Source organism: Henckelia pumila, chromosome 3 (assembly GCF_033568475.1).
Source record: "Henckelia pumila isolate YLH828 chromosome 3, ASM3356847v2, whole genome shotgun sequence".
Classification (NCBI taxonomy): domain Eukaryota; kingdom Viridiplantae; phylum Streptophyta; class Magnoliopsida; order Lamiales; family Gesneriaceae; genus Henckelia; species Henckelia pumila.
The window spans coordinates 184,101,407-184,127,183 of record NC_133122.1 but is presented as its reverse complement, the minus strand read 5'-3'; the positions used below and the strand labels follow the sequence as shown (position 1 = coordinate 184,127,183).

General features: G+C 35.6%; 1 protein-coding gene and 1 long non-coding RNA gene across 3 annotated transcripts; both read left to right on the top strand.

Annotated features, from left to right (window-relative positions):
• The first annotated feature begins 985 nt into the window (after positions 1 to 985).
• On the top strand, positions 986 to 7,142 carry LOC140886860 (G-box-binding factor 1). Of its 2 annotated transcripts, none has more exons than XM_073293746.1 (12): positions 986 to 1,325; positions 2,859 to 2,949; positions 3,084 to 3,131; positions 3,246 to 3,332; positions 3,436 to 3,525; positions 3,684 to 3,859; positions 3,977 to 4,049; positions 4,206 to 4,254; positions 4,329 to 4,540; positions 5,478 to 5,555; positions 6,420 to 6,545; positions 6,819 to 7,142. In XM_073293746.1, the coding sequence occupies exons 2-12, from the start codon at positions 2,890 to 2,892 to the stop codon at positions 6,918 to 6,920; spliced, it is 1,101 nt and encodes a 366-aa protein (XP_073149847.1). In that variant the 5' UTR covers positions 986 to 1,325; positions 2,859 to 2,889; the 3' UTR covers positions 6,921 to 7,142. The 2 variants fall into 2 exon arrangements, with proteins under 2 accessions (XP_073149847.1, XP_073149846.1); XM_073293745.1 differs by having other exon boundaries at positions 2,805 to 2,949.
• A 5,241-nt stretch (positions 7,143 to 12,383) lies between these two features.
• Positions 12,384 to 24,794, top strand: LOC140893463 (uncharacterized). Its single transcript, XR_012153152.1, has 4 exons — positions 12,384 to 12,576; positions 12,672 to 12,738; positions 17,680 to 18,091; positions 24,483 to 24,794. It is a non-coding gene; the product is annotated as an uncharacterized lncRNA (long non-coding RNA).
• Positions 24,795 to 25,777: the final 983 nt, after the last annotated feature.

Sequence of the window (25,777 nt, the reverse complement as noted above, 5' to 3'; positions counted from 1 at the left end):
GTGAATAAGTAGTAATATTGATGAAATGGCATAATAGTCTCATAAAAATAGGGAATAGTTAAGTAGGGCAAGTTTTGTAAGAAAACACATTAATAATCAAAAGTGGAATGCAATTATAATTTTTTGGAGTGTAAATTATCATTTTCACTATAAAGTATATTTATATTATAAAATTTTGTATTGCTTCATTTGCTTGTTTTTAAAATTATTTTTATTAATAATATTTATATAAATACTTATATATCGTTTATCAAGAACAAAAAATGAGTTTTGAACATATAAATTTTTAATTAAATAGTTTTTAAGAAATTTTTAAATATAAAGTTATCAAGAAAAAATTAAAAATAAAGTTACCAAATTTTGATAAATTGGTTTGAATGAAGTTCTTTTAACTTTTAAGAGAAAGAAAGAAATAATATAATAATTTTTTTATATAAAAATATTTTTATTTGATTTTTAAAAAATATATATATCATAATCGTGTCAATCAACATAAGATTTTAGATAAATAATATTTTGTAAATTTATTGAAGAATATTTAAAATTTATGAGTAAGTTATATAATATATTTATATAATTTCTTATGAAACGGTCTCATGAATTAATTTTATGAGACATACCATAAAAAAATAGTATTTTACATTGTAAATATAAGTTGAATCGATCAGTCTCACAAAAAACCTATACAAATTTATTTTTTTATAACTAAAATCTCATAAAATCTTATCAAATTTTGTAAAAAATGAAACACAATTATCCTATTTTTTTTTAAAAAAAAAACTAAAACATTATTTTCAAATCCAAATATTGCCATGTTTTTACAAACGAAGAAGTAAAATTAAATTAAATTAAATTAAAGGAAGGGAATGAAACAGAAACCAGGTACAAGAAGAGTCAATTGCCTAGTCATCCCTATCCACTTGCTTTTCGACAGCTGTGTTCCTCTTTCTTCCTCACGTGTCACTCTCCATAAAACCCTACCCTTTGCTTGCACGGACAATCCCGTCAATCCAATTTACCACTCCAGATAAACTTTGCCAATTTACTATTAAATGAATAAATTCTCCCCCCTCTCAAAGTTTAACCTTTTTCTTGTCGGGGATTTGGATAATTCGTCTGATTTTCATCTGGGTTTCTTGTTGGTGGCTTTTCTTGCACAGATTTGCTGCCGTTGGATCTCGGGAAAGGAGCGAGTTTGTTTTTTGGGTTGCGCGTTTGGGTCTTGGCGCTATATTTAGGATAATTTTGTTTATTTGTAAGAGGTACAAACAAACACGTCCGTGCTGGACTCCTTTCCCTCCACCTCAGTCACTCTTTCGGACCGGGTCAGTTCCCTTTCTCTTTCTTCTTGCTTATGTATATATATTTACTATGTTTTCTTTCTTCTTTTTTTTTTCCAGACACATCGGTACGCTTTCTGTAGGAGTTGTGTATACGGAATTAATTAAGTATAAAAGTTGTGGGATCTTTTACTTGTGTTGATTTGGTCTTAGGCATTGTATTTTGAATTTGGTCCGTGAATGTGTCATATGATTGGAAGTTCAACTTTTTAGTGTGTGAATTGAGGAATCGACTTAGTGAGGCATACTTGAGTGCTACTGGATTGAAGAATAGATTTCAATTTCATGGCGTTCTTTTTACTATTTTAAGTGGCTGGATATGTTGGAAATACCTGCGCGAATGTATATTCTTCTATACTTGTTTCATATTTGAAGACCTGAAATGACCACTTACATTTTGGATGTAGGCGTTTCTTCATCATGTTGTTACATTGTTGTTCCCCTGAACATGTCCGCGCTTGGACTTGTATCGTCAAAATCACATCTTTACATGTGTTGGTGTATTTTTTGGTATATAATGGATTACTTCCCAAATTTCTTTTTCTCCCAAAAATAAAAAGAATCAAAACTGAGTGAGATGGTGTTTCCGATGAAGAAAATTTATTTCGTATGGCCTTGATTTAACTGAATTTTGATATGGTAAGTCTCATAAAAGATATAAGCTTTCCACATCTTCATATTCATCATGGCCGCATCATGTATTTAAGGGCACTTTTATGTTGCTATGTAAATGAGATGCGTTTGTTTAATAGTGGGAGGAGATAATAATAATGAACTCGGTGAAATAAGAGTGATGCCAAAATTGGTTTGGCATGAAATTTCGAGTACGATTTTAGTAATTTGGGATTAATGCTATTTTTTTAATGTAGCATAAGGGAGATCTGATATTCATGTTGCTGATCTTGCTAATGTGGGATTATGACTTTGATGATGATTTTTAATGTGATTGCTGACTTGCTGTTACATGCAAACATAAATGTATGTCATTTTGAACATTTTAAATATGCTTGTATAACAACCGTTTTTTAGAAGAGATAAATCTTTCCGTGAATAAATAAATTAAAATTTTCAGTTGTTTTTCCTCCTCGAAAAATATTTTGTGTTCTTTTTATTTTTTTCCTTTAGTGTTTAACCGATACAAAAGTCTACTTTATCCTTTCAAACTTGAGCTTAACCAAACGAGGACCACGGGAAATTCGGGATACCCGAGTCAATCATCTTTCAGGAGCTTTTAAGTTATAATGTTGACTAAACGGTTTAATACCGAAGATCTTGACCGACGATTTGGTTTTTAAATGCTAATTAATGCTGTTTATGAGCGGATCCTGTCAAACGATACGGTCATAACCAGCCTTCGTTCTTCTAGGCCCTAAGTTGCTTTTCAGTTCATAGGCGCTAATTTTTTTTTTCTAAATTAGACTAGAATGGACATTTGATATTCTCGCATTCATGTGATATTATCAGGTGACTAGATTTTGTTTATTAATACAAAGCTCTTGTTCTGCATTGTCACGTAAGAGTGGGCAAGAGACTGCATTCAGCTTCTCTGATGGGGGCTGGGGACGCGGGCACTCCAACAAAGTCTTCCAAACCTACTTCCTCACCACAGGTACACCTTTTGTTATCTATGAGTTTTCATTTGCCAGTTGACTAGATTTGTGGTATTTAATTCTGTTTGAATTTGTCTACTTTTTCTCTGCTAACTAACAGTCCTGGTCCTTCTCCTGTTCAATTAACTTACAGGACGCACCAGCCACGCCTTCATATCCTGATTGGTCAAGCTCTATGCAGGTTTTTATATGTTTTCTTTCAGCTTATATTTGATGTGGAGTGTTTGCAGATAATATAAAATTTGGCCTCTGATGGGAATAATATTCCTAATGAAGTACTGCATCTGTTTCCTAGGCTTTTTACGGTGCTGGTGCAACTCCGCCATTTTTTGCTTCAACTGTTGCTTCTCCTACTCCCCATCCCTACATGTGGGGGGGCCAGGTGATTTTTCTTAAATTGTGGTTTGGATCTGTAAAATGTAAAATACCGATTGAGTTTTCTTGCAGACAAGTCGTTTAATGAACTGTTTTAAATATTTTTTCAGCATCCTCTCATGCCTCCATATGGGACCCCAGTTCCATATCCAGCCTTGTATCCACCTGCAGGAGTCTATACTCATCCTAATATGGCAGCGGTAATATTTGGTGGTTTAATTAACTCATAATCCTTAGTTATTTTGTCCCTCATTTGTAGCTTGCAGGGGCGTGCAGCGTGCTGTTTATAACATGATACATTGTATACAAAGGTGTTTCTGAAGTTTTATTTTGGTAGCTTTTTGTATCCGCTTTACAGACTTCAGGAGCGGTACCCGGAACTTCAGAATTTGATGGGAGAGCCACTGAGGGGAAAGACCGTGTTTCTGGTAAAAAAGCAAAAGGGGCATCAGCTAATCAGGGTTTGATGGGTGGCAGGTCAAAAGATGGCGGAAAAGCAGCTTCAGGCTCTGGAAATGATGTTGGTGCGCGAAGGTGGCTTGGGATAAATTTAATGCTAGAGTCTTTCTAGTTTTGATGGTTCATTTGAGATTGTTGCCTATAATTACTGCTTCTATTCATATATATAACTGTTTGCTTGCTTATGAGCAGTGCTGAAAGCGGGAGCGAAGATTCCTCAGATGCTAGTGATGATGATGATGATGATAATGATAATAATAATCAGGTAATTTTTTCTCAGCTTGAATGGCATGCCATATTTATCCTGCTACAGTGATACTCACTTTTAGAGTGTTGAATACCTCAAAAAATTTTACCAAATACTGAAGCAAGGTGATGGTTATGATACTTGGTGTTGAAGTAAATTCGATTATGATTTTAGGAATTTTCTGCGACCAGGAAAGGAAGTTTCGACCAGATGCTTGCTGATGGTAAATTTTGTGGGATTCCATTCTACATTTTATCTGTGTCTCAGTTGACAAGACACTGTTTATTGAAATATCAGGGGCAAATGCACAGAACAATGCCATTCCAACCAATTTCCACACTTCCATACCTGGCAATCCTGTTGTCTCTATGCCTGCAACTAATCTGAACATTGGCATGGATTTATGGAATGCATCACCTGCTGGTTCTGGCCCTATGAAATTGCGTCCCAATCCACCTGGTGTGTCTCCTGTAGCTTCATCTGGGATGATGAATGATCAGTGGGTTCAGGTGTTTATCTCATTTTGTGATTTTCACTGCCATGGTCGATTCCATTTTATCCTCTTTTACGTTAGTCTGTATTTCCTTAACTGACTATATTTGAGTCTTCCATCACATTTGCACTCTTTTTTGTCTGGAATAATCTTCACTTTTTGAACTAAGCAGATAACGTGTTCGTGTCAGGAATGGTTAAGTTGAACTAGGGGCTGGAAAATAGGAATGATGATTTACATAATATTATTTTTTTAAAGTTGTTACGGGGCCATAGTAAATGAGAAAGTTGGGTCGTGGGGGACCATGAAATTTACATTATCTTTGAATGGATTCTCGAGAGTGGATCTGTCCTTTCTTGTAACTGTATGAGGGGAGATTTGACCCAGGATCCTGCATTGTGAACCTATGTCGCATGGTTGGGTAAAAGGCTTTTTTTAAAGTAGTCTAGCTGTCGTTGATTGAATTTGAAGGTTTATCATAATCAAAGGGTGATTTGAAACTTCTAACATTGTAACTGAGTGAAGTTTTGGTAACCAGAAGCACTCCTGCAGTTACTTGTTCATATAAGTTGGATGTATGTCAGTTAAAGCCTAAAGGGGAAAACTTTCGTACATCCCGTGTAGGTTTGCACTTTGCAGTTATAACTAATTACTCCAGGAGATTGCTTTAGTTTCCTGCATGGTTCTGTCCTGGATTATGTGTGATAATCAATTGTGAGAAAGTTCTCTCCATTTTAAAAAGCCTTCTTTTAGATAGATTTAGACTTACTGAAAGATGGAATCTTTTCGTTCACCAAACAAGAAAGAATTGGGAATCTTAAAATGGAGGAGATCTTTAATTTATCCCATACCTAATTGGATATGTTTTTTTTCTCACTAATGAAGCCAGGAATAATATGAACACCGAATCTAATTTAGTGGTAAACTATAGAGCCTAAACTTTAATTTTGCAGGATGAACGTGAGTTAAAAAGACAAAAGAGAAAGCAATCCAATCGTGAGTCTGCTCGGAGATCAAGATTACGGAAGCAGGTATGATGCATTTTCTATTGCTGTGTTTGCCTTCAATTTATGCTAATATCAATCTCATCTCATATATATATTTAATTGAAGTTCTGAAAAAGAATTTAAGATTAAAACTTAAGAGGGGTTTGAGAAAATTGCTTAAATAAAGCTGACTAAATAATTTATTTCGAAGAACGATTTATTTGTTGTTTTTCTAATAGATTCAATTCTCGATCTTCAGAAGTTATGAATTCTGGGCATGTTTGTATTAAGGTGGCCTGACATCTTCCCTGTCTAGATTATGTTTTGCGCAAGACGAATATGTCATGGAAAATGAGTATTTGTCCTTTCATAAAAAGTAATGGGTAATGTTTTATATCATATGCTGGCCGAAGCATCATATTTCAATTGTCTCACAATAGGTCAGCAGTTGCTGCCCAACAATCCCCTACCAATCGCTGCACGAACTTGTAACTCTTGGAAATCGAAAATGTGTTAATGATTCTAATACCAATTATAGGATTGAGTGTTTTTACCTGAAAGTATAGTTGGTGGTGATGAACTAACTAATATTTTTAAAATTGGACTGTAGTCCAAAGGCCATTCCTACTAGATTTGATTATTGTTCTCCAGCATCATGTTGTGTTGTATCTCTAGAATGAATGGCGATTTTTTGGAGGGACGAATAACGAGGCAAGTGATGGTATGTTGAAGCGTGATGATTATTTATGAGGCTGTGTTGAAACTCTTATTATCTTAATTAGGTAGCTATCTTTTTTGCGCTCACAGAATGCAGGGTGGGGGTTGGGGCGTGTGATCTCGATTAAGTCTTGTATAGTTGTATCATCTTGTGTAAATGATCTTTAATGTTCCAATTTTCTCATTCCTCAGGCCGAGTGTGAAGAGCTACAGCAGAGGGTGGAAACTTTAAGTAACGAGAACCGTACCCTCAGAGATGAATTGCAAAGGCTTTCAGAAGAATGCGAGAAACTCACATCTGAGAATAGTGTCATAAAGGTTCTTCTGATGCCCCCTTTTTTTTTTTTCCTTTTTTCTTTTTTTCTCCTGATATTTGAACCCAATATTTTTTCTTAATAGGTAACTGAACAAGGCATTTTTCTTAAAAAAAATTTGATGGTGGTTAAACATGGCTAACAGTGCTTCGATCTAAAAAAATTAGAAACAGATTTTTTTAGTCATCATTCACCATATCCTACTGTAAAACTGCTTCTGTTTTCATCACTTTTGCGAGTTCACAGCATGTTATGCGTCGTTTTGCGCTTGAAACAGGGCGAGCTGACAAGCTTGTGTGGTCCAGATGCTGTATCTAATATTGAGAACGGGAACCCTGCTTCACGTTCGCAGTCCCGCGGGGATGAAGGTAACCGTTAGAACATGCCTGTGGAGAGTCCATTCTGCAATCCTTGCAGCTGACAAGACCGCATTGAGAGTACTTTCTAGGTCCAGTGAAGTTAAATACACTCTTACACCGCACATCCATCTTTTTTTTTCCCCTTTAATATCATGTAGTAACCTATTTTAACCAACACCTTCAACAACCTGCTTCTTGCATCTAAAAGTAGTTTATCTGCATGACTGTTTTTGCCCGTCCAATGATTTCTTGCTCTTTTTACCTTTAATTAGCAGGGTCAGGTTGTATCGCAAGCTTGGTGTAGGGTGTACTCAAATCTAGGAAATTTAGATTCTTTTAGACTTTTAGTGAGTTTTTTTTTTCGTCAAAAACTCTTGTGAAATATTGAAAATACACGCTTTTTTAACGTGAAAATTTAATAAAAATTAAACAAGTATATCCACCCTTTAGCTTTTATAAAATTTGCATGTTTAAACCTTCTAATTGTGATTCGGTGGACACGTGTGTTTCTTGCATTATGGTGGGCATGTGCGTTTCCTCCACTGCCTATGCGTTTTCTTGACAATATAAAGCATGCGGTACAAAAATACCTCTATATTATTTTAATAATTTTTTGATTGTTAGAATACAACACCTATATGATAATACAATTATTTTTCTATAAATGTTTCAAATAAATATCTAAAAAAGGTTAATTATTAAAAAAATAATTTACATAAAACTCGATATTAAATTTATGAGGAAAAAAAGATACTAATAAAAAATAATGATATTTTCTGTAATTACTTAAATCTAAACTAGGTTACATAAAATGACAATTAATTTGAACATTGTTTGTTTTTTAGGCAAATGTGTAAATTTTGGAAAAGATTAAGAGTGTGTATGTCTATTAAATTTTTATAGGAGAGAAGTGTATATTTTCAGTATTTTACATGTGGGTAAAAAAAATTTCTTTTAGTGATTTTTTTTATCTTTTAAAAATTTAGTATTTTTCAATCTAGACTTTTAGAAATTTTATTTATAAAAATTTAATAATTTCCAAATTAGAAATTTGTAGTATTAAAATTTGACTTTTTAAAAGTCGATAAAAATATCTAGGCATACAAATTTTGAATGGATTTTTAATTATTTTTATAGCATTCTTTTAATTATAGGCAATAAAACATAAGGTATAATTATAACCCACCATAACTATAGGTATAATTATAATGATTTCTCCAAAAAAAAAAATTTGAAAACACTAAAACTTAGTGATCACTTACGAAAATCCTGCGCACTAGGGTGCGCGTTATCAAAACTAATATAATGTAACATTAAGGGTTTTAGTGCTAGCTCACGAAAATCATGCACACTAGGGTGCGTGTATCAAAACATATATATATATATATATACATCAGTGGACTGACGACGGACGCATGTATAGTCCGAGATCTCTATTAGTATTAAGGGATGTCTATTAGCTTAGTTAAGGCTTATAGACCAAAATTAGTGATATGGTATTATCATGATTTGTAGGCTTGGACTGTAGATACTTGTACATCTAGGCCAGTAATTGATGTACGTAAGTGCTGACTGAGATACCTGGTGAGTATGCATGCTTATATGTTGCATATTATGTGTCATGATACATGTTTTACTGCTTTGATATATTATGCTGCACATGCATATTCATGTTGAGCCGAGTCTCTTTTGAGATAGCCTTTGTAGTAGAGTCGCTCAACCCTGTATTCCTTGTTATTGTCTGACACTGGGAGACGTCGTGATGACGGGGACTGACGCTACGGTGGTTCAGACGAGTATGTGGAGGTACCCAGCGGAGTTGACCCCAGATGGTACTACATACTCATTGGCATCCAAACTGATCGTATATCATGTTAACCAGTATCCAGTCATTTGCATTCATCATACTAGGTTTGTATACTCGGGCTTTACGTTCTGAGCGTAGTCGCTCACGTCCATATTGTTGTGTTTCTTTGGACATCCCATTCGACGAGAGATGTTTGCAGGTGGACTGTGTGATCAGTGGTTAGTCGGTGATCAAGGCCTAGTAGCAGGGGTCGCAGATGATTTCTAGATTAAGCTTGATATTTATTACTGTATTGCATTTACCAGTTGTTTACCGCTGGTTTAGTATGCTGGCTTAATTTTCGTAGTAACTCTGATTAATTTTTTTTATTATTATTATTGCATACTTAAAACTCTGGCTAGTAGGTGATCCGGGTAGGGTCACTACATTACACGTATCTAGGGCAGGGCCGGACATTCCATAAGGCCAAGGAGGCCTCCGCCTCAGGGCCCGACCCTAAAGGGACCCAATTTTGTTTGAAAAAAATTATATATATATATGCTAAGTTAGTGTTTTCACTAAAAAATTTTTTTTAAAAACAAAATCCGAACCAATGTTAAATAAAAAGAAGAGAAAATTGCTTTTTTAATCGGTATGTTTGTCATTTATGATTTCGGTTTTATATATTTTCAGATTTCAGTTTAGTCCGTTATCTTTGTTTTTTTTGAAAATTTTAGTCTTTTTTTTCGATGTGGCACTGATATAGCACCAATGCAGTGCTAATGTGGATTTGACGTCTATGGTGTCACTCTAGCATTTTCGAAGAAAAATGACTAAAATTGCAAAAAATTAGAACATGCAAAACTAAAACTGAATTCTAAAACATAGAGCACCGAAATCATAAAATAGCAAATATATCGGACCCAAATTGCAATTTTCTCTAAAAAGAATACCAACTTTAAAAAAATTATAATTGATTAAGACTTTATTTTCAAGTTCGATTTAATAATTTAAACAATAACAAGAAACTTTTGAGTTTTTTTTTTTTGAAAAAAAAAATTGGTGAAATTAACGAATAAAACTTAAGATTGAAATAGTCTAATATGAAGTTTAACTATTTTTAGTAACAATGAACCTTCATGCATTAACAGTGACCAGTTGTGTTTGAAGTTTATTGTCGTTAAATGTTGTTAAACAAATGAAAAAGAGTAATTGATATGCTACAATAGTGACAAAACTAAATGGTTTATTTTTAAATACTAATATTGCCTATAAAATTTTGTTAACCATATCATGAACAGTTATCAGCAAAAAAAAGTTTCTCAATTTGAAGTTGATCAAGAATTATCTACAATAAAAAATGTTATAGGATACTAAAAAGGCTAGCTATGTTGTATAGTGAAAAATAAATGATTTGACAAATAGATTACACAGATTTGAAAAATATTATCGCTTTTAAAACATCTATACGACTAGACGTTATATAATTATTTCAAATATTTGTTGACTTGTTATTGTTGTAATAAATAAATTGTTTTCGGCGTATTTATGTATTTTTTTAATCATATTTATTATTTGTGAATCGAACTATACACTTATTGTAACAAGAGGACCCATATTTTATATTTCGCCTCAGTCCCCATCTAACTCAGGTATGACTCTAATTTAGGGGTGGTATACCGTATTGTATTGTATCAAAAATCGTATATCGTACCGAAAATTACGGTATAAGAAATTTTTATATCGACATCGTACCGAAACTTTCGGTAAACCAATATTTGGTACATCGAAGTTTTCAATACATATAACTAGCATACCAATTATATCAAAATTTTACGGTATACCGAGATTTCGGTACGGTATTGGTATAAACCGTTTTACATCGAAAAAAATCTTATATATTTTTTTTAAAAAAATTTAAACTTTATTGTTTGAAAATATTATATATTTTTAAATTTTTATACATTATTTCGGTATTTCAGTATATACCAAAATTTTCAAATTTCATATCGTTACTGTGCTGAAAAATTCGGTATCGTTACCGTACCGTACCGAATTCTTCGGTATGTAAAAAATTCGATAAATTCGATATTTTTTCGATACGAAAACCTCGATATATATATATATATATATATTTAGAGACTTGTTTGCTTATATATATATTGATATATTGATATATAATATTTTTAAACAATAAATTTGTAAATTTTAAAAAATATAAGGTTTTTTTTTCGGTATAAAACGGTATATACCGATACTGTACCAAAATTTCGGTATGCCGTAAAATTTCGGTATAATCGGTATGCTAGTTATAGATAACGAAATTTTTGATATATCAAAAATCGGTATACCAAAATTTTCGGTACGATATAGGTATAAAATTTTCTTATATCGTAATTTTCGATAAGGTATACGGTATACATTTTTGGGTACGGTATACGGTCTGCCACTCCTACTAGGTGCCCAGGCCACCCTCCCACCTTGTCTTTTGGTCTTGGCTTTCTGTTGTTGCTCTATTTGCCCAGTATCAATTCAAGTTTTGTTAGGTGTGGGTTTTGATTTAGGCAGTGTTTAAAAGAGTTTTTAGGAAACATTTCTTAGATTTTTATTAACAAAATTTTGAAAATAGATATGTTGTATTTAGAAGATCTTCTAGTAATCACTTCTCAGCTTTTTCTTAACAAAATTTTCAAAATGTTGTTAAAAAAAAACTGAGAAGTGCTTTCTAAAAGTTCTCTCAAACACTGTCTTATCTTCACATTCCGCTCCATTGTTTTATCCTTTTTTAAAGCAAAGAAAGAAATAGAAGAGAGATTGATGATTAAACTTGAGATTCATTTGATTTCCAAGTGTTCCATTTCTAGTTTGCCCAATTCTGAAATATGTCGCAGATCATTTAATTTGATAGTTATACAGAATTTTCAGTATATATCTATATCGATTCATCAAACTTTATGCATATGGAACTTAAAATACAATTCGATTCGAATTTAAATGTTTCCTAAACACTTTAACAAAAATTTGATAAATCAAAGTTTTGTAAGCCCGTTAGTTTTATGTACTTTATAAAAATTGGACTGACATTTTGTATACCTTACAAAATCTTTGAGATAAATTACGAATAATATTATGATTTTGAATAACAAAATATTTTTGGTTATTTTTATAAATTATTATTATTATTTTCACATGAAGAAAAAACACGAAAATTTTGAGGAAAACTTTTCTCACATAAATTTTAGTTGTTGAAACTAAAGCATTGCATTTGGGTTTTTAAAGGTAAGTAAAGATTTTACTTTATAGTAAAAGAAAAGTTTTGTATATGAGAGAGTTGAATAGACGAGACCACGTGTTATTGGCTTTTGAGTTTTGTGACTTTTGTCTATGTTTTTCCATCTAAACACTGCCCGGATGAGGATCCAACGGATCCGATCTCTTGCAAATCAAATTGATTTGATCTGCAAAAGTGCAAGAGATCGGGTCCATTGATGTTGGCAGACGGGATAACATAAACCGACCCGTGTTGGTGACATTTTGTGGACCTCCATTTTGAAAATAATAGAAATGTATGTGGTCGATGACATAAAAACTTAATTTGGTCGAAACTTTTTTTGGCCCACAAACCCCCCAATGGGCCTACCTCAATTTTATAAAAACACGATACCTAATTCTTTGACCGATGAGAGAACACTACACACCTCAGAAATTGGGATACATGTTTGATTTTAATCTGTTCTGAACTTAGCTAGGATTTATTTGAAATTTCTTTCAAAGTATTGAAAACACAAATTGATTTTTGAGAAAAAAAATATTGGATCTTTTGTTCAGGATCAATGGAAGTGGATCTGCTTGATCCAATGAAAAAATACTCATTGTCAGTCTTGCGTGAGGTTCGTTGTTACATGCTTTGAATTGATGTACGTTGTTACTTGCTTTCTGTTTCGTCCGGATCTCATAAGTTTTTCGTCTATGGTCGAGAATGCAGAGTTATGGAAAAAGATCCGCCGCAAATTTCTTTTTATGTTCTTCTTACATCCATCCGCTATTTGGGAGTAACACTCTAGATTATATCTGTTGGAGATCACAATCAAATCGGCTATATAATTAGATTGATTATGTGAATCGTAAATTGCTATAGATTATGGAATGTGTAGATATGAATCCATAGTTTATATTTTTTCCTTTTTTAGTCTTTCTCTCTGTAATTATTTAAACCAGTGTACATACGTTGAAGAAATAAGAGATTTCATTTTTCTGACATGGTATCAAAGCTAGGTTTTTTAACCTTGCGATTTGTGTTTCTTTCTCATCCACTTTATAGCCTATTAGTCCTTCTAATCAAAGCCCCATTCAATCATTATGTCGGCAGTTGAAGAACCAAAATTTACGACTCAAACTGAAGAAGTTAACCCCAATAAATCAATTGGAGAGTTGCAGAATCTTCGGGTAGGCTACAGACTGGATGGAAATTTTTTTTTGAAGTGGTCGCAATTCGTGCAGACCTACTTGAAAGGCAAAGGCAAACTTAGTCACCTTCTGGGCAAGGGACCAAAACCTGGTGAAAAAGGCTTTGACTCATGGGACGAAGCTGATTCTATGGTTATGTCGTGGCTGTGGGACTCAATGGATCCCAAGATCAGTGACACCGTTATGTTCTTAACCACCGCCAAAGCAATATGGGAGTCAATCCGTCGAACCTACTCAAAGGCTCGAGACACAGCCCACGTCTTTGAAATAAAAATGAAAGTGGGATCGTTGAAACAGGGGAACAAACCTGTTACTGAGTATGCAAATATGTTGCTGAATTTATGGCAGGAACTCGACCATTATAGAGTCATTGAAATGAAGGACCCTGAAAATGCAACCACACTCCGAAGATTCATCGAAAAAGATCGAGTATATGACTTCTTGGCTGGGTTAAACTCTGAATTTGATCAAGTTAGAATTCAAATTCTCGGGAAAGATGAAGTTTCATCTCTGGAAGAGACAATATCTATGATACAAGCTGAAGAAAGTAGAAGGGGTGTGATGCTTGAATCACAAAATTTGGAAGGATCTGCTATGGTGGTAGCAAAATCAGAACATTCTCATCCAATCCAAGAAAATGCGAAGGAAGTGCAGTTCCCAAAAACATTCGGACGTGACAACAAAAAGAATCTCTGGTGTACTTATTGTAAAAAGTCTTCACACACAAAGGAAACTTGTTGGAAACTTCACGGCAGACCACGTGAAGGAACTCAACGAGGAGGATCACAACCACAGCAGCCACGCAATTCTGGACAGGCCAACCTCAGCATCGGCCAACAAGGTCAAGAATCAAATCTGATGCAGACTGACCTTAAAGAGGAAATTGAAAAGCTCAAGGGAATGATTTTGTCCCTTGAAAAGTCTAGTGGAGTAAAATCTGGAGGATGTTCCTTGGCGCTTTCAGGTAAGTACCCAATTTCTCTAGGAATAAATGTCTCAGATAAAGATATTAGAGATTCACGGGTGATAGATTCCGGAGCCACTGACCACATGACATACTCATCTCTTATATTCACTACTTACACACCTTGTCCCAGTAACCGAAAAATAACCATGGCTGATGGCTCTCTTACCACTGTAGCAGGAATTGGTGATGTATGCATTAGTGAATTGATTACACTAAGAAATGTTCTCCATGTGCCCAAACTATCAATGAACTTGATATCCATTCAAAAGCTTACATTTGATTTGAAGTGTAATGTTTTGTTTTATCCTTCATTCTGTATTTTTCAGGACCAGGATTCGGGGAGGAAGATTGGACTTGCTAAGGAGGCAAAGGGCCTTTATCTCCTTGAGGAAACCTGCACCAATAAAACATCTTCATCCTTTCTTTCATCTTCATCAAATAACAGTAGCATTTGGCTTCACCACTTCAGATTAGGACATCCGTCTTTTGGAATTTTAAAAGTTATGTTTCCATCTTTGTTTAAAGGTTTAGAAAATAAACATCTTCATTGTGATGTGTGTGAGTTTGCAAAACACAAACGTGTTTCTTTTCCAGCTAGCAGTAAAAGAAGTTCCAGCCCTTTCTATCTAATTCATAGTGATATTTGGGGACCTTCTAATGTTTTGAATATTTCTGGATCTCGATGGTTTGTTTTATTTGTGGATGATTGCACTAGAATTTCATGGATTTTTCTTCTCAAATCCAAAACTGAACTAAGTGATGTGTTTCGAAATTTTCATACCATGATCCAAAATCAATTTGGGGTGAAGATAAAACGATTAAGGTCAGATAATGCTAGAGACTATTTCAACCAAATTTTATCTCCATATCTTGAAAAAGAGGGAATCATTCATGAGTCTTCATGCGTTAATACTCCACAACAAAACGGAGTAGCTGAACGCAAGAATGGTCACCTCTTAGCCACTACTCGGGCACTTCTCTTTCACCAAAAAGTTCCTAAAAACTATTGGGGGGAAGCTGTACTAACCGCTGCACATATCATAAACCGTCTCCCTTCTAAAGTTTTGGGATTCAGAACACCACTGGAAATTCTTTCTCAATTTTATCCTGACCTACAACCATCGAATAATCTTACCCCACGGATCTTTGGGTGCACTGCTTTTGTTCACATCCATAGTCAAAATAGAGGGAAACTAGATCCTAGAGCTGTGAAGTGTATCTTCGTTGGATATTCCTCGACTAAGAAAGGGTACAAGTGTTATCATCCACCTACAAAAAGATTTTTTGTCTCTATTGATGTCACATTTGATGAACACAGTTCATATTTCAGCCAGCCTCATTCACCTGAAGAACACTTGTCATCTCTTAGTGATGAAGATAGGGATGCATTCTTGTTAGAACTGCCTTCTACCACCTCAGCACCAAATTCTACTCCAGCAGTGAGTGATCCATCATCACCCTCCAATGAAACTGATCATACTCGCTTTAACCAAGTATACTCAAGGAGGAGAAGGCCTGACGCTGATCCCGCACAAGTCCAAGAAGCCTCACCACATCCGGTCACTGAGGTATGGTCTGAAACTGAAATCCCAGCCTCACAATCTGTCCAAACAAATGATTTACCTATTGCCATTCGAAAAGGAATTAGAGAATGTACCACGAGGCCTCTTTATCCTATGTCAAATCATGTTACATTTAAAAAATTTTCTTCATCCTACAGAAGTTTCTTAACGAGTCTAAACACTATTGATATTCCTAATTCTTTGTCTGAGGCTTTATCTAATGAGAATTGGAGACTTGCTATGAAACAGGAAATGCAGGCACTAGAGAAGAATAACACTTGGGAGATCACTGATCTACCACCGGGAAAAAAGATTGTGGGCTGCAAATGGGTGTATACATTGAAATACAACTCTGATGGATCCTTAGAAAGGTACAAAGCCAGACTTGTTGCGAAAGGGTACACACAGACGTATGGAGTGGATTATCATGAGACTTTTGCCCCAGTTGCCAAGATGAATATAGTGAGGATCTTACTCTCTCTTGCTGCCAACTTTAACTGGAACTTAAATCAATTTGATGTGAAAAACGCTTTCCTACATGGCACCTTGAATGAAGAGATCTACATGGAGATACCACCAGGATTTAAGGGCGGTGAAAGGGATAATAAAGTTTGCAGACTTAAAAAGGCTCTCTATGGACTCAAACAATCACCAAGAGCTTGGTTTGGAAGATTTACCCAAGTAATGCTTACATCTGGGTACAAACAAAGTCAAGGAGATCACACGCTCTTCTTCAAACACTCAAGCTCAGGGGGAGTCACAATCCTCCTAGTGTATGTTGACGATATAATCATGACTGGGAATGATGAAAACGAAAAACAGATTCTAAGAAAATGTCTGACAAAAGAATTTGAGGTGAAGGAGCTTGGGAGGCTGAAATATTTTCTTGGAATTGAAGTGGCACATTCTAGCAGAGGCATCTTCATTTCACAGCAGAAATATGTCACAGACTTATTGAAGGAGACGGGGCTGTTGAATTGCAAACCAGCCCATACACCAATCGATGTTAATCAGAAGTTTGGAGAATTCACTAAAGGCCCTGTGGTCGATAGAGAAGTGTATCAAAAGCTGGTAGGGAAGCTTATATACCTTTCTCATACGAGACCGGATATTGCATATCCAGTGAGTGTTGTGAGTCAATTTATGCATGATCTAAGAGAAGGACATCTACAAGCAGTCCATCGTATACTACATTATCTAAAGACAAGTCCTGGCAAGGGTGTTTTGTTTAAAAGAAATACTGGATTGAGCATCAAAGCATATACCGATGCAGATTATGCAGGATCACCTGTGGACAGGAGATCTACATCTGGATATTGCACTTTCCTAGGGGGAAATTTGGTGACATGGAGAAGCAAGAAACAAAATGTGGTAGCACGATCAAGTGCTGAAGCAGAATTTCGGGCAATGGCCTTGGGGATATGCGAGTTATTGTGGATCAAGATAATTCTTGATGATCTTCAAATCAAGTGGGAAGGACCTATGAAACTTTTATGCGATAATAAATCTGCTATTAATATTGCCCACAATCCAGTGCAGCATGATAGGACGAAACATGTAGAAGTGGATAGACACTTTATTAAGGAGAAGATTGATAGTGGACTTATTTGTACACCGTATGTCCCTACCAATGGTCAGCTCGCTGATGTGCTCACTAAAGGTCTGAACAATCCAGCCTTTCAAGACATGATTTCCAAGCTGGGAATGGAAGATCCATATCTACCAGCTTGAGGGGGAGTGTTGGAGATCACAATCAAATCGGCTATATAATTAGATTGATTATGTGAATCGTAAATTGCTATAGATTATGGAATGTGTAGATATGAATCCATAGTTTATATTTTTTCCTTTTTTAGTCTTTCTCTCTGTAATTATTTAAACCAGTGTACATACGTTGAAGAAATAAGAGATTTCATTTTTCTGACAATATCAAATGTACGTACATCATGTTTGGGCATGACCTTCGAAAAGTAAACTTTGTTTAAATTTGTTGACAGATGTGCGATGAATATCCAGACGGACGTGGTTGTCCAATCCCTGCATGGGTTACTGTTGATCAGATGGAACACCTCAGAGCTGCCGCAAAACTAGCCTTAAATATCCACAATCAAAAAGAAGCTAGACAAATTGTTTTATATTATTAACTATTAAGTAGTGTTTTGATTATTTTTGTTTTTTTTAGAAAAATAGTTTTGATTATTGAATAGGCACGTGATATTTCTTTTTTGCATGTTTTTGGGTTGGTTGCAGCAAAAAAATTTCAATCTCGAGAATGTTTGCAAACTCAACTTCATAGGTACATATTTCTTCATGACATTCAGGACAAAGAATGCTGAAACTGATGAGAACCATCTTTTTCGAGGTGTTGTTCATGCATTGAGTGATACTGTATACCTTTGTGAAATCAAGGTACGTACCGTGGCCTTTTTGACCCAATCAAATTTTGTGTTACTGTTTTAGTTGAGTTCATGCGTGCTATCCTTGTTCCCAGTTTATCTGTATGTTTAGTTGTATCGTTTTGTTGATGGTGATGCCAAACAAAACATCTTTGTTTTCAATCTTGAACTCTCCATGGCAAGTGTATTATAGGGTGCTAGGTTTGTGGATTAGAGCCAAAATAAAATAAAATAAAATCCTAGTCCGTGATGAATGTTGGATTCACTAGTTCTTTTTACCTTGCAAACTGTGGGTGGGTAGCTTGTTTTAATGGAATGATAGCTATGTGAATATACAGTTTCAGTCTCAAAGTCAATATCCATAAGATATAAAACAGACATAGTACTGAAAATAAAAAACAACGCAGAAATATGGCTTACTCGGGTCAGGAGTTCTAAATATAGTGGGATGCTTGTGGCAAGACATTTTCAAGTAAATGCCTGAAGATTATTTGAGTTGTGTGTTGATATTGTGTGATACTGCAGTGAGGCTGCACTCAAGCATGAGTAGAACCTTCTATCAAGCATGAAACAAATATCAAAGCCATCATTTTGAGTAAATTTTAAATAGGCGGAGCCACGGAGGAGCATGAAACGCTAAAACCATTTCATTTTTCATCTTTTTGCTGGTAGAAGAAACTTGGAAGTTGATTTGTTGTGTTTTTTAGGAACCCGATGACATTGAGATTCTGAGTGACAGCGTTGAGGCATTATCTGAAAGCAAGGAAGATCACTTCCCTTACACATGGTACAATGCATCCACAAAATCATACTTTGACATGTTTCATGTTTTGTTGTTAGGTTGGATGTTGATTGTACTGCTGTTGGATATTAAATATTATCTAGTTAGTTATTGATTAGGATAATTTTGTTTGTATTTAAAAGAGTTACTTGATAAGTTGTTAGTAGAATATTTTGATATGATAAGACTCCTAGGTTATTTATAAATCTGTATCCAGCATCTATGATTGATAACGTGAAAATAAAAGAGAAACTTTCTACTGTGTTCTTTCATCTTTAACTTCATGGTATTAGAGACCTTGAAAGGTCCATGACAAAGTACGGCCGTATGGCATCCGCATGACAATTCCTCCTCCCCAAACCACACGATGGGTATCTCTGATAATACATCCATTCCAATCACCAACCATAAATTGAATTGCCAAAATTATCTCCAGTGGTCCCAATCTGTGATGTTGTTTATATATGGGAAAGGCAAGGACGATATATTATCAGGTGCGAGACGCTTCCCTGCAAAAGATGCCAAGGATGATACTGGTTTTAAAAGCTGGAAGGCCGACAACAGTATGGTGATGTCCTGGCTAATCAATTCCATGACACCTGATATTGGAGAAAACTTCCTTCTTTATCCCACGGCAAAGGATATCTGGGAGGCTGCCCGAAACACCTACTCATGCAAGGACAATACGCTGAGTTATTTGAAATTGAAAGCACCCTTCACGATTTAAAACAAGGGGATGCACCGGTCACCCAATACTTCACTACTCTCACTCGCTCATGGCAGCAATTGGATCTGTTTGAAGTTCTTGAGTGGAAATGCCCGGATGATGAAAAAATGTACAAGGCCATTGTTGAGAAGAAGCGGGTGTTTAAATTTTTAATGTGTCTCAACTCACAACTGGATGACGTTCGTGGTAGAATTCTCGCGACAAAGCCCATGCCCAGCTTGCGTGCAGCCTTCTCTGAAGTGCGCCATGAAGAGAGCAGAAGGAAACTCATGTTGGGGTCACCACCAAATGCTTCCGTGGTAGAGGGATCAGCCCTGGCTTCTCATCGCATCTCTTCACATGCTTCCTCCGCTGCTGATTATTCCACCCAATCTCTGGGGTCTACTTCCCAATCCAGTGCCTCCAACAACAATATGCGGAATGGCAGACCTTGGTGTGACAAATGCAAGAAACCAAATCACACTTTAGATACTTGTTGGAGGATCCACGGCAAGCCTGCTAACTGGAAGCCAGCCCGGGAAAGGCATGCCAATTCTGCCACTGTGGAAAGTACTTCAAATGACCACCAACCATTCTCCAAAGAACAGCTTGAGATGCTGCACAAACTCTTCAATCAAACAGTTCCAGTTGGTGCACCAAATTCTATTCCCTCCATTATTGGTGCTGGAAGTTTAGCACATAAAGGTATCATTTCTACTGCCTTGTTATTGCAGCACATGTTGTTCGATTTTTGGATCATTGATTCAGGTGCATCAGCGCATATGACGGAAAATCTGAAATTCTTCCAGGAGTACAGCCCGTACTCGACCTCCTCCTCAATAAAAATTGCAAATGGGTCGTGTTCTAAAGTGTTGGGCTCAGGAACATTTCCGATATCACGAAATTGTTCTTTACAATCGGTTTTGTTTGTCCCCGACCTTGATTGTAATTTGTTATCTGTCAGCTGCTTAACACGGGATCTTAAGTGTACCACTCAATTCACGCATGATTCTTGTGTGTTTCAGGACTTGGCATCGGGGAAGAGGATTGGCAATGCTGAATATCATGACGGGTTGTACCTTCTCAAGTTGTCGCCAGTTTCTTCCCCTCTAAATTGGAACAGTAACCGAGCTTTGTTTTCTGATTCTGCAGCTTCTCCAACTGAAAATAATGATATTTTGTTATGGAATTTTCGATTAGGACACCCCAACTTTGTATATCTTGAGAAGTTGTTTCCTTCTTTATTTCGTAACAAAAATTCCAAGTTTATTCATTGTGATGTGTGTCAATTGTCGAAACATACTCGTGCTACTTTCACTCCACAACCATACAAGCCATCACAACCATTTTCACTCATCCATAGTGATATATGGGGTCCTTCGAATATTAAAAATATCACGAGCTCTCGCTGGTTCTTACTTTTTGTTGATGATCATACTCGTGTCTCTTGGGTATTTTTAATGAAGGACAAATCTGAGACATCATAGTTGTTCAAACGCTTCAATGTCATGATCCAAAATCAATTCTTGACCCGCATTAAGGTTTTGAAAACTGATAGAGTCCGAGATTACTTCAACTCTGCCCTAGGCACTTACCTCCAAAATGAAGGGATAATCCACCAAAGCTCTTGTGTCTACACCCCCCCAACAAAATGGGGTTTCTGAGCTAAAGAATCGCCACTTACTTGAAGTAGCCAAATCTTTACTCTTTACCCATAGTGTTCCTAATCATTTTTGGGGAGATGCTATTATAACTGCAGCTTATCTTATCAACCGAATGTCATCTTGTGTCCTCCATTACAAAACACCCATCCAGACCCTTCAGGCTTCCTTTCCTTCCACGCACCTAATTCATAATATTCCCTTAAAAATTTTTGGTTGCTCCACTTTTGTGCACTTACATGATGGTGGCAAACTCGATCCTCAAGCGATAAAATGTCTCTTCCTTGGGTACTCTCCAAATCAAAAAGGGTACAAATGTTACTCCCCGGTTACGAAAAGATTTTACACCTCCATGGATGTCACATTTTCTGAGCATGAACCTTTCTTTCCCAAATCTTCTATTCAGGGGGAGATGGAACCAAGCGAATCTCACAATTGGGAACTCCACACACCTGCCTTTCCTCAATTAGAACCTCTTGAGAATTCAACCCATGCTCCAACAACTACTGACAGTCCACCAAATCAGCCCTTACAAGTGTACTCTAGAAGAAAACTTTACCATCACAAAACCATACTGCACCCAGATCAAAATCAGCAAAGCCTTGACACTTTCCTGGAGCCAACTTCCTTTGAAAATACACAAGGTAAGACTGATCCTAACTGTGATACATCACATGATGATATTGATGATAGGCCTTTTGCATTAAGGAAAGGGACTCGATCATGTACACAGCATCCTATATGTCATTTTGTTTCACTTGAACATTTATCATCTGCATATCAAGCTTTTGTGACCAGATTGGACCAGGTTCAGATTCCTCCATCTATTGAAATTGCTCTCCAAGATCCAAAATGGAAGGTGGCCGCATTTGAAGAAATACAGGCCCTTGAGAACAACAATACCTGGGTCATCACTCAACTTTCCCCAGGGAAACGGACAGTTGGATGTAAGTGGATTTTCTCAGTGAAATACAAAGCCGATGGCAGCATAGAAAGGTTTAAAGCTCATCTGGTAGAAAAGGGATACACACAATCATATGGTATCGATTACCAAGAAACATTTGCCCCAGTTGCTAGACTCAATACCATCCGAGTTCTTCTATCACTTGTTGCAAAGCTGGACTGGCCTCTGTTTCAGCTGGACGTGAAAAATGCATTCCTGAATGGAGATCTGGAGGAGGAAATCTATATGGATATCCCACCTGGATTTGTATCTGAGTCAACTACAAATAAAGTATGCAAATTGAAGAAATCATTGTATGGCTTGAAGCAATCTCCCCGGGTTTGGTTTCATCGTTTTTCAAATGTTCTGAAAAATAATGGTTACATCCAGGGTCAATCTGATCATACCTTGTTTATCAAACACACAGAGGAAGGAAAGATCACAGCACTAATAGTTTATGTTGATGATATTGTATTGACAGGGAATGATGCTGAGGAGATGATACGTGTAAAATCCTTACTCTCGAAGGAATTTGAAATGAAGGATCTTGGAAATCTCAAATATTTTCTAGGAATGGAAGTGGCTAGATCATCTCATGGGATTTCAATTTCTCAAAGAAAGTATGTGCTAGATCTCTTGAAAGAAACTAGAATGTTGGGGAGCAAGCCAGTTGACACTCCTATGGATGCTAATGGTAAACTTTCAGTTGGAAATAACAGTCCACCAGTTGACAAAGAAAGATATCAAAGATTAGTTGGCAAATTGATCTATCTCACACACACACGTCCAGATATTGGGTTTGCTGTGAATGTTGTTATCCAATTCATGAATCACCCAACAGAGGACCACATGAATGCAATGTACCGAATATTGAGATATCTGAAAAAGAATCCAGGAAAAGGACTATGCTTCAAGAAGTCGTCAATCAGAAACAGCGAAGTGTACAGTGATGCTGATTGGGCTGGATCACTTGCTGATAGGCGATCAACGTCGGGATATTGCACATTTGTGTGGGAAAACTTAGTAACTTGGAGGAGCAAAAAGCAGTCTGTAGTGGCACGTAGCAGTGCAGAAGCTGAATACAGAGCCTTAGCACAAGGCATTTGTGAGGGAATGTGGCTGAAAAGACTACTCACTGAATTGAAGCTTGAAGATGGTCAACCTTTTAAAATGATGTGTGATAATCAAGCAGCCATAAGTATTGCCAAGAATCCTGTTCACCACGATCGAACGAAGCATATTGAAATAGACCGCCACTTTATAAGTGAGAAGATTGAGAAGAAGATCATTGATCTCAACTACATTCCCTCTCACTTACAAATTGCGGACATCCTGACTAAAGCCCTTCACCGGCCGAACTTTGATGACATGAGTTTCAAGCTGGGCATGATCAACATATATGACCCAGCTTGAGGGGGAGTGTTGTATATTAAATATTATCTAGTTAGTTATTGATTAGGATAATTGTGTTTGTATTTAAATGAGTTATCTGATAAGTTGTTAGTAGAATATTTTGATGTGATAAGACTCTTAGGTTATTTATAAATTTGTATCTAGCATCTATGATTGATAACGTGAAAATAAAAGAGAAACTTTCTACTGCGTTCTTTCATCTTTAACTTCACTGCTTAATTCTTATATTAATCTAGTGACGTGCCTCAACGAAACCAACTTAGATTTTCAATGAATATCTCATTTTTGGCATAAATGGTTTGTTTATTTCGATAAATTAGTGGTATATTGTTGGACAACCTTTTAGCTGAAATAAATTTTTAAATTTTCGGGAGTTTCTTTATGTTTGGACATGTTTCATGCTTTATGCTCGCCATTCATCGTGAATGTTGGATTCACTAGTTCTTTTTATTTTGCTAACTGTGGGTGGGTAGCTTGTTTTAATGGAATGATAGCTATGTGAATATATTTCTAATTCAATTGCAGTCTTAAAGTGGATAACCATAAGATATGAAATAAGGAAAATAAAAGAAAAAGCAGAAATATGGTTCTTGTTATTCATTGAGTTCTAAATATTGGCATAAAATAAACTCGGATGCTCGTGGCAGGTGTTTCCAAGTAAATGCTTGAAGATTAGTTGAGTTATGTGTTGATGTCATGTGATACTAGAGTGATGCTGCACTCGAGCATGAGTGGAACTTTCTTTTTACCGAGCATGAAACAAATATCAAAACCATGATTGGAATAAATTGTAAATATGTGGAAGAGTATAATTGCATCATGAAACGATAAACCATTTAAATTTTCATCTTTTTGTTGGCATAAGAAACTTGGGAGTTGATTTTTTGTTATGTTTTTTAGGAACTCGGTGACATTGCGATTCTGAGTGAACGTGCTGACAAATTATGTTGAGCATTATCTGAACGTAAGGAAGATCACCCCCGGCTCACACACCGGTATAATGCGGTATAATGCATCCACAAAATTGTACTTCCACGTGTTTCATGCTTTGTTTGTTGGTCATTCATTGTCTGTGATGTGAGGGTTTAAGATTGTCTTATTTGGAAAGACATGTCCTATTTATTACTATGTTATGTGATAAATTGGATCATTACTATGGTATGTGATAAATTGGAAAGACATATGTCCTATTTATTACTATGTTATGTGATAAACTGGATCATTACTATGGTATGTGATAAATTGGATTATGATAATTGTGTAAACATTTTTATGTTATTTTTTTAACTTTGAGCAACGATGAATGTGACGGGATGTTGATTGTGCTTGCTTATAATAGTGCTTGAGATAGTTTTTAGGAAACACTTTCCAGTTTTTTCTTGATAAAATTTTAACGCTGATTTTAATATGGTGAGATGTCGATGAATATCTCATTTTTTGACATAAATGGTTCTTTTATTTCTATAAATTTAAGTTGTATTTGTTGAAGGAGAATTACTTGTGTCATTGTACTCATTTTAAAATTTTAAATATAAACAAATTTCAAAGGCCGCATAATATCTAAAAAGTTACAAAATGCAAGTTTCCTTTCAAAGCATCCAATTAACGACATTCAAATTAATTTTTTTAATTGTTTTTTAGTGTATAGAATATATATTTACACGCCATACTTTGTAAAGCCACAATGTTCTGAATTAATTTTTAAAAACTTTAACAGAGAGTCCTTTTGAAAAAAAACGTCCAATATCGCATTTTTCCAAACCATATATTACCACATTCGGATATCTATTGTTATATTATTATTATTATTATTATTATTATTAATAAATGATAATGTGATGTAAATAGCCCAGCCATATGAAACTGGAGCCAATTGTAGCTTCAGATGGTGGAGAATTTTATAGGTTGTCACATGCGAAGTAGATGGTAAACAATGAGTTTATGCATTATAAAGTTTGATCTTCCGTGAAGTTTACGTACACCTCTCTAGAGATGGTATACCGTATTGTATTGCATTGAAAATCGTATATCGGTATCGAAAATTACGGTATAACATTTTTTTATATTGATACAATTTTTATATCGATACCAACTTTCGGTAAACCGATACGGTACATCGAAATTTTTATTATATAATAACTACCATATCGATAATACCGAAATTCTAAGGTATACCGACATTTCGGTAAGATATT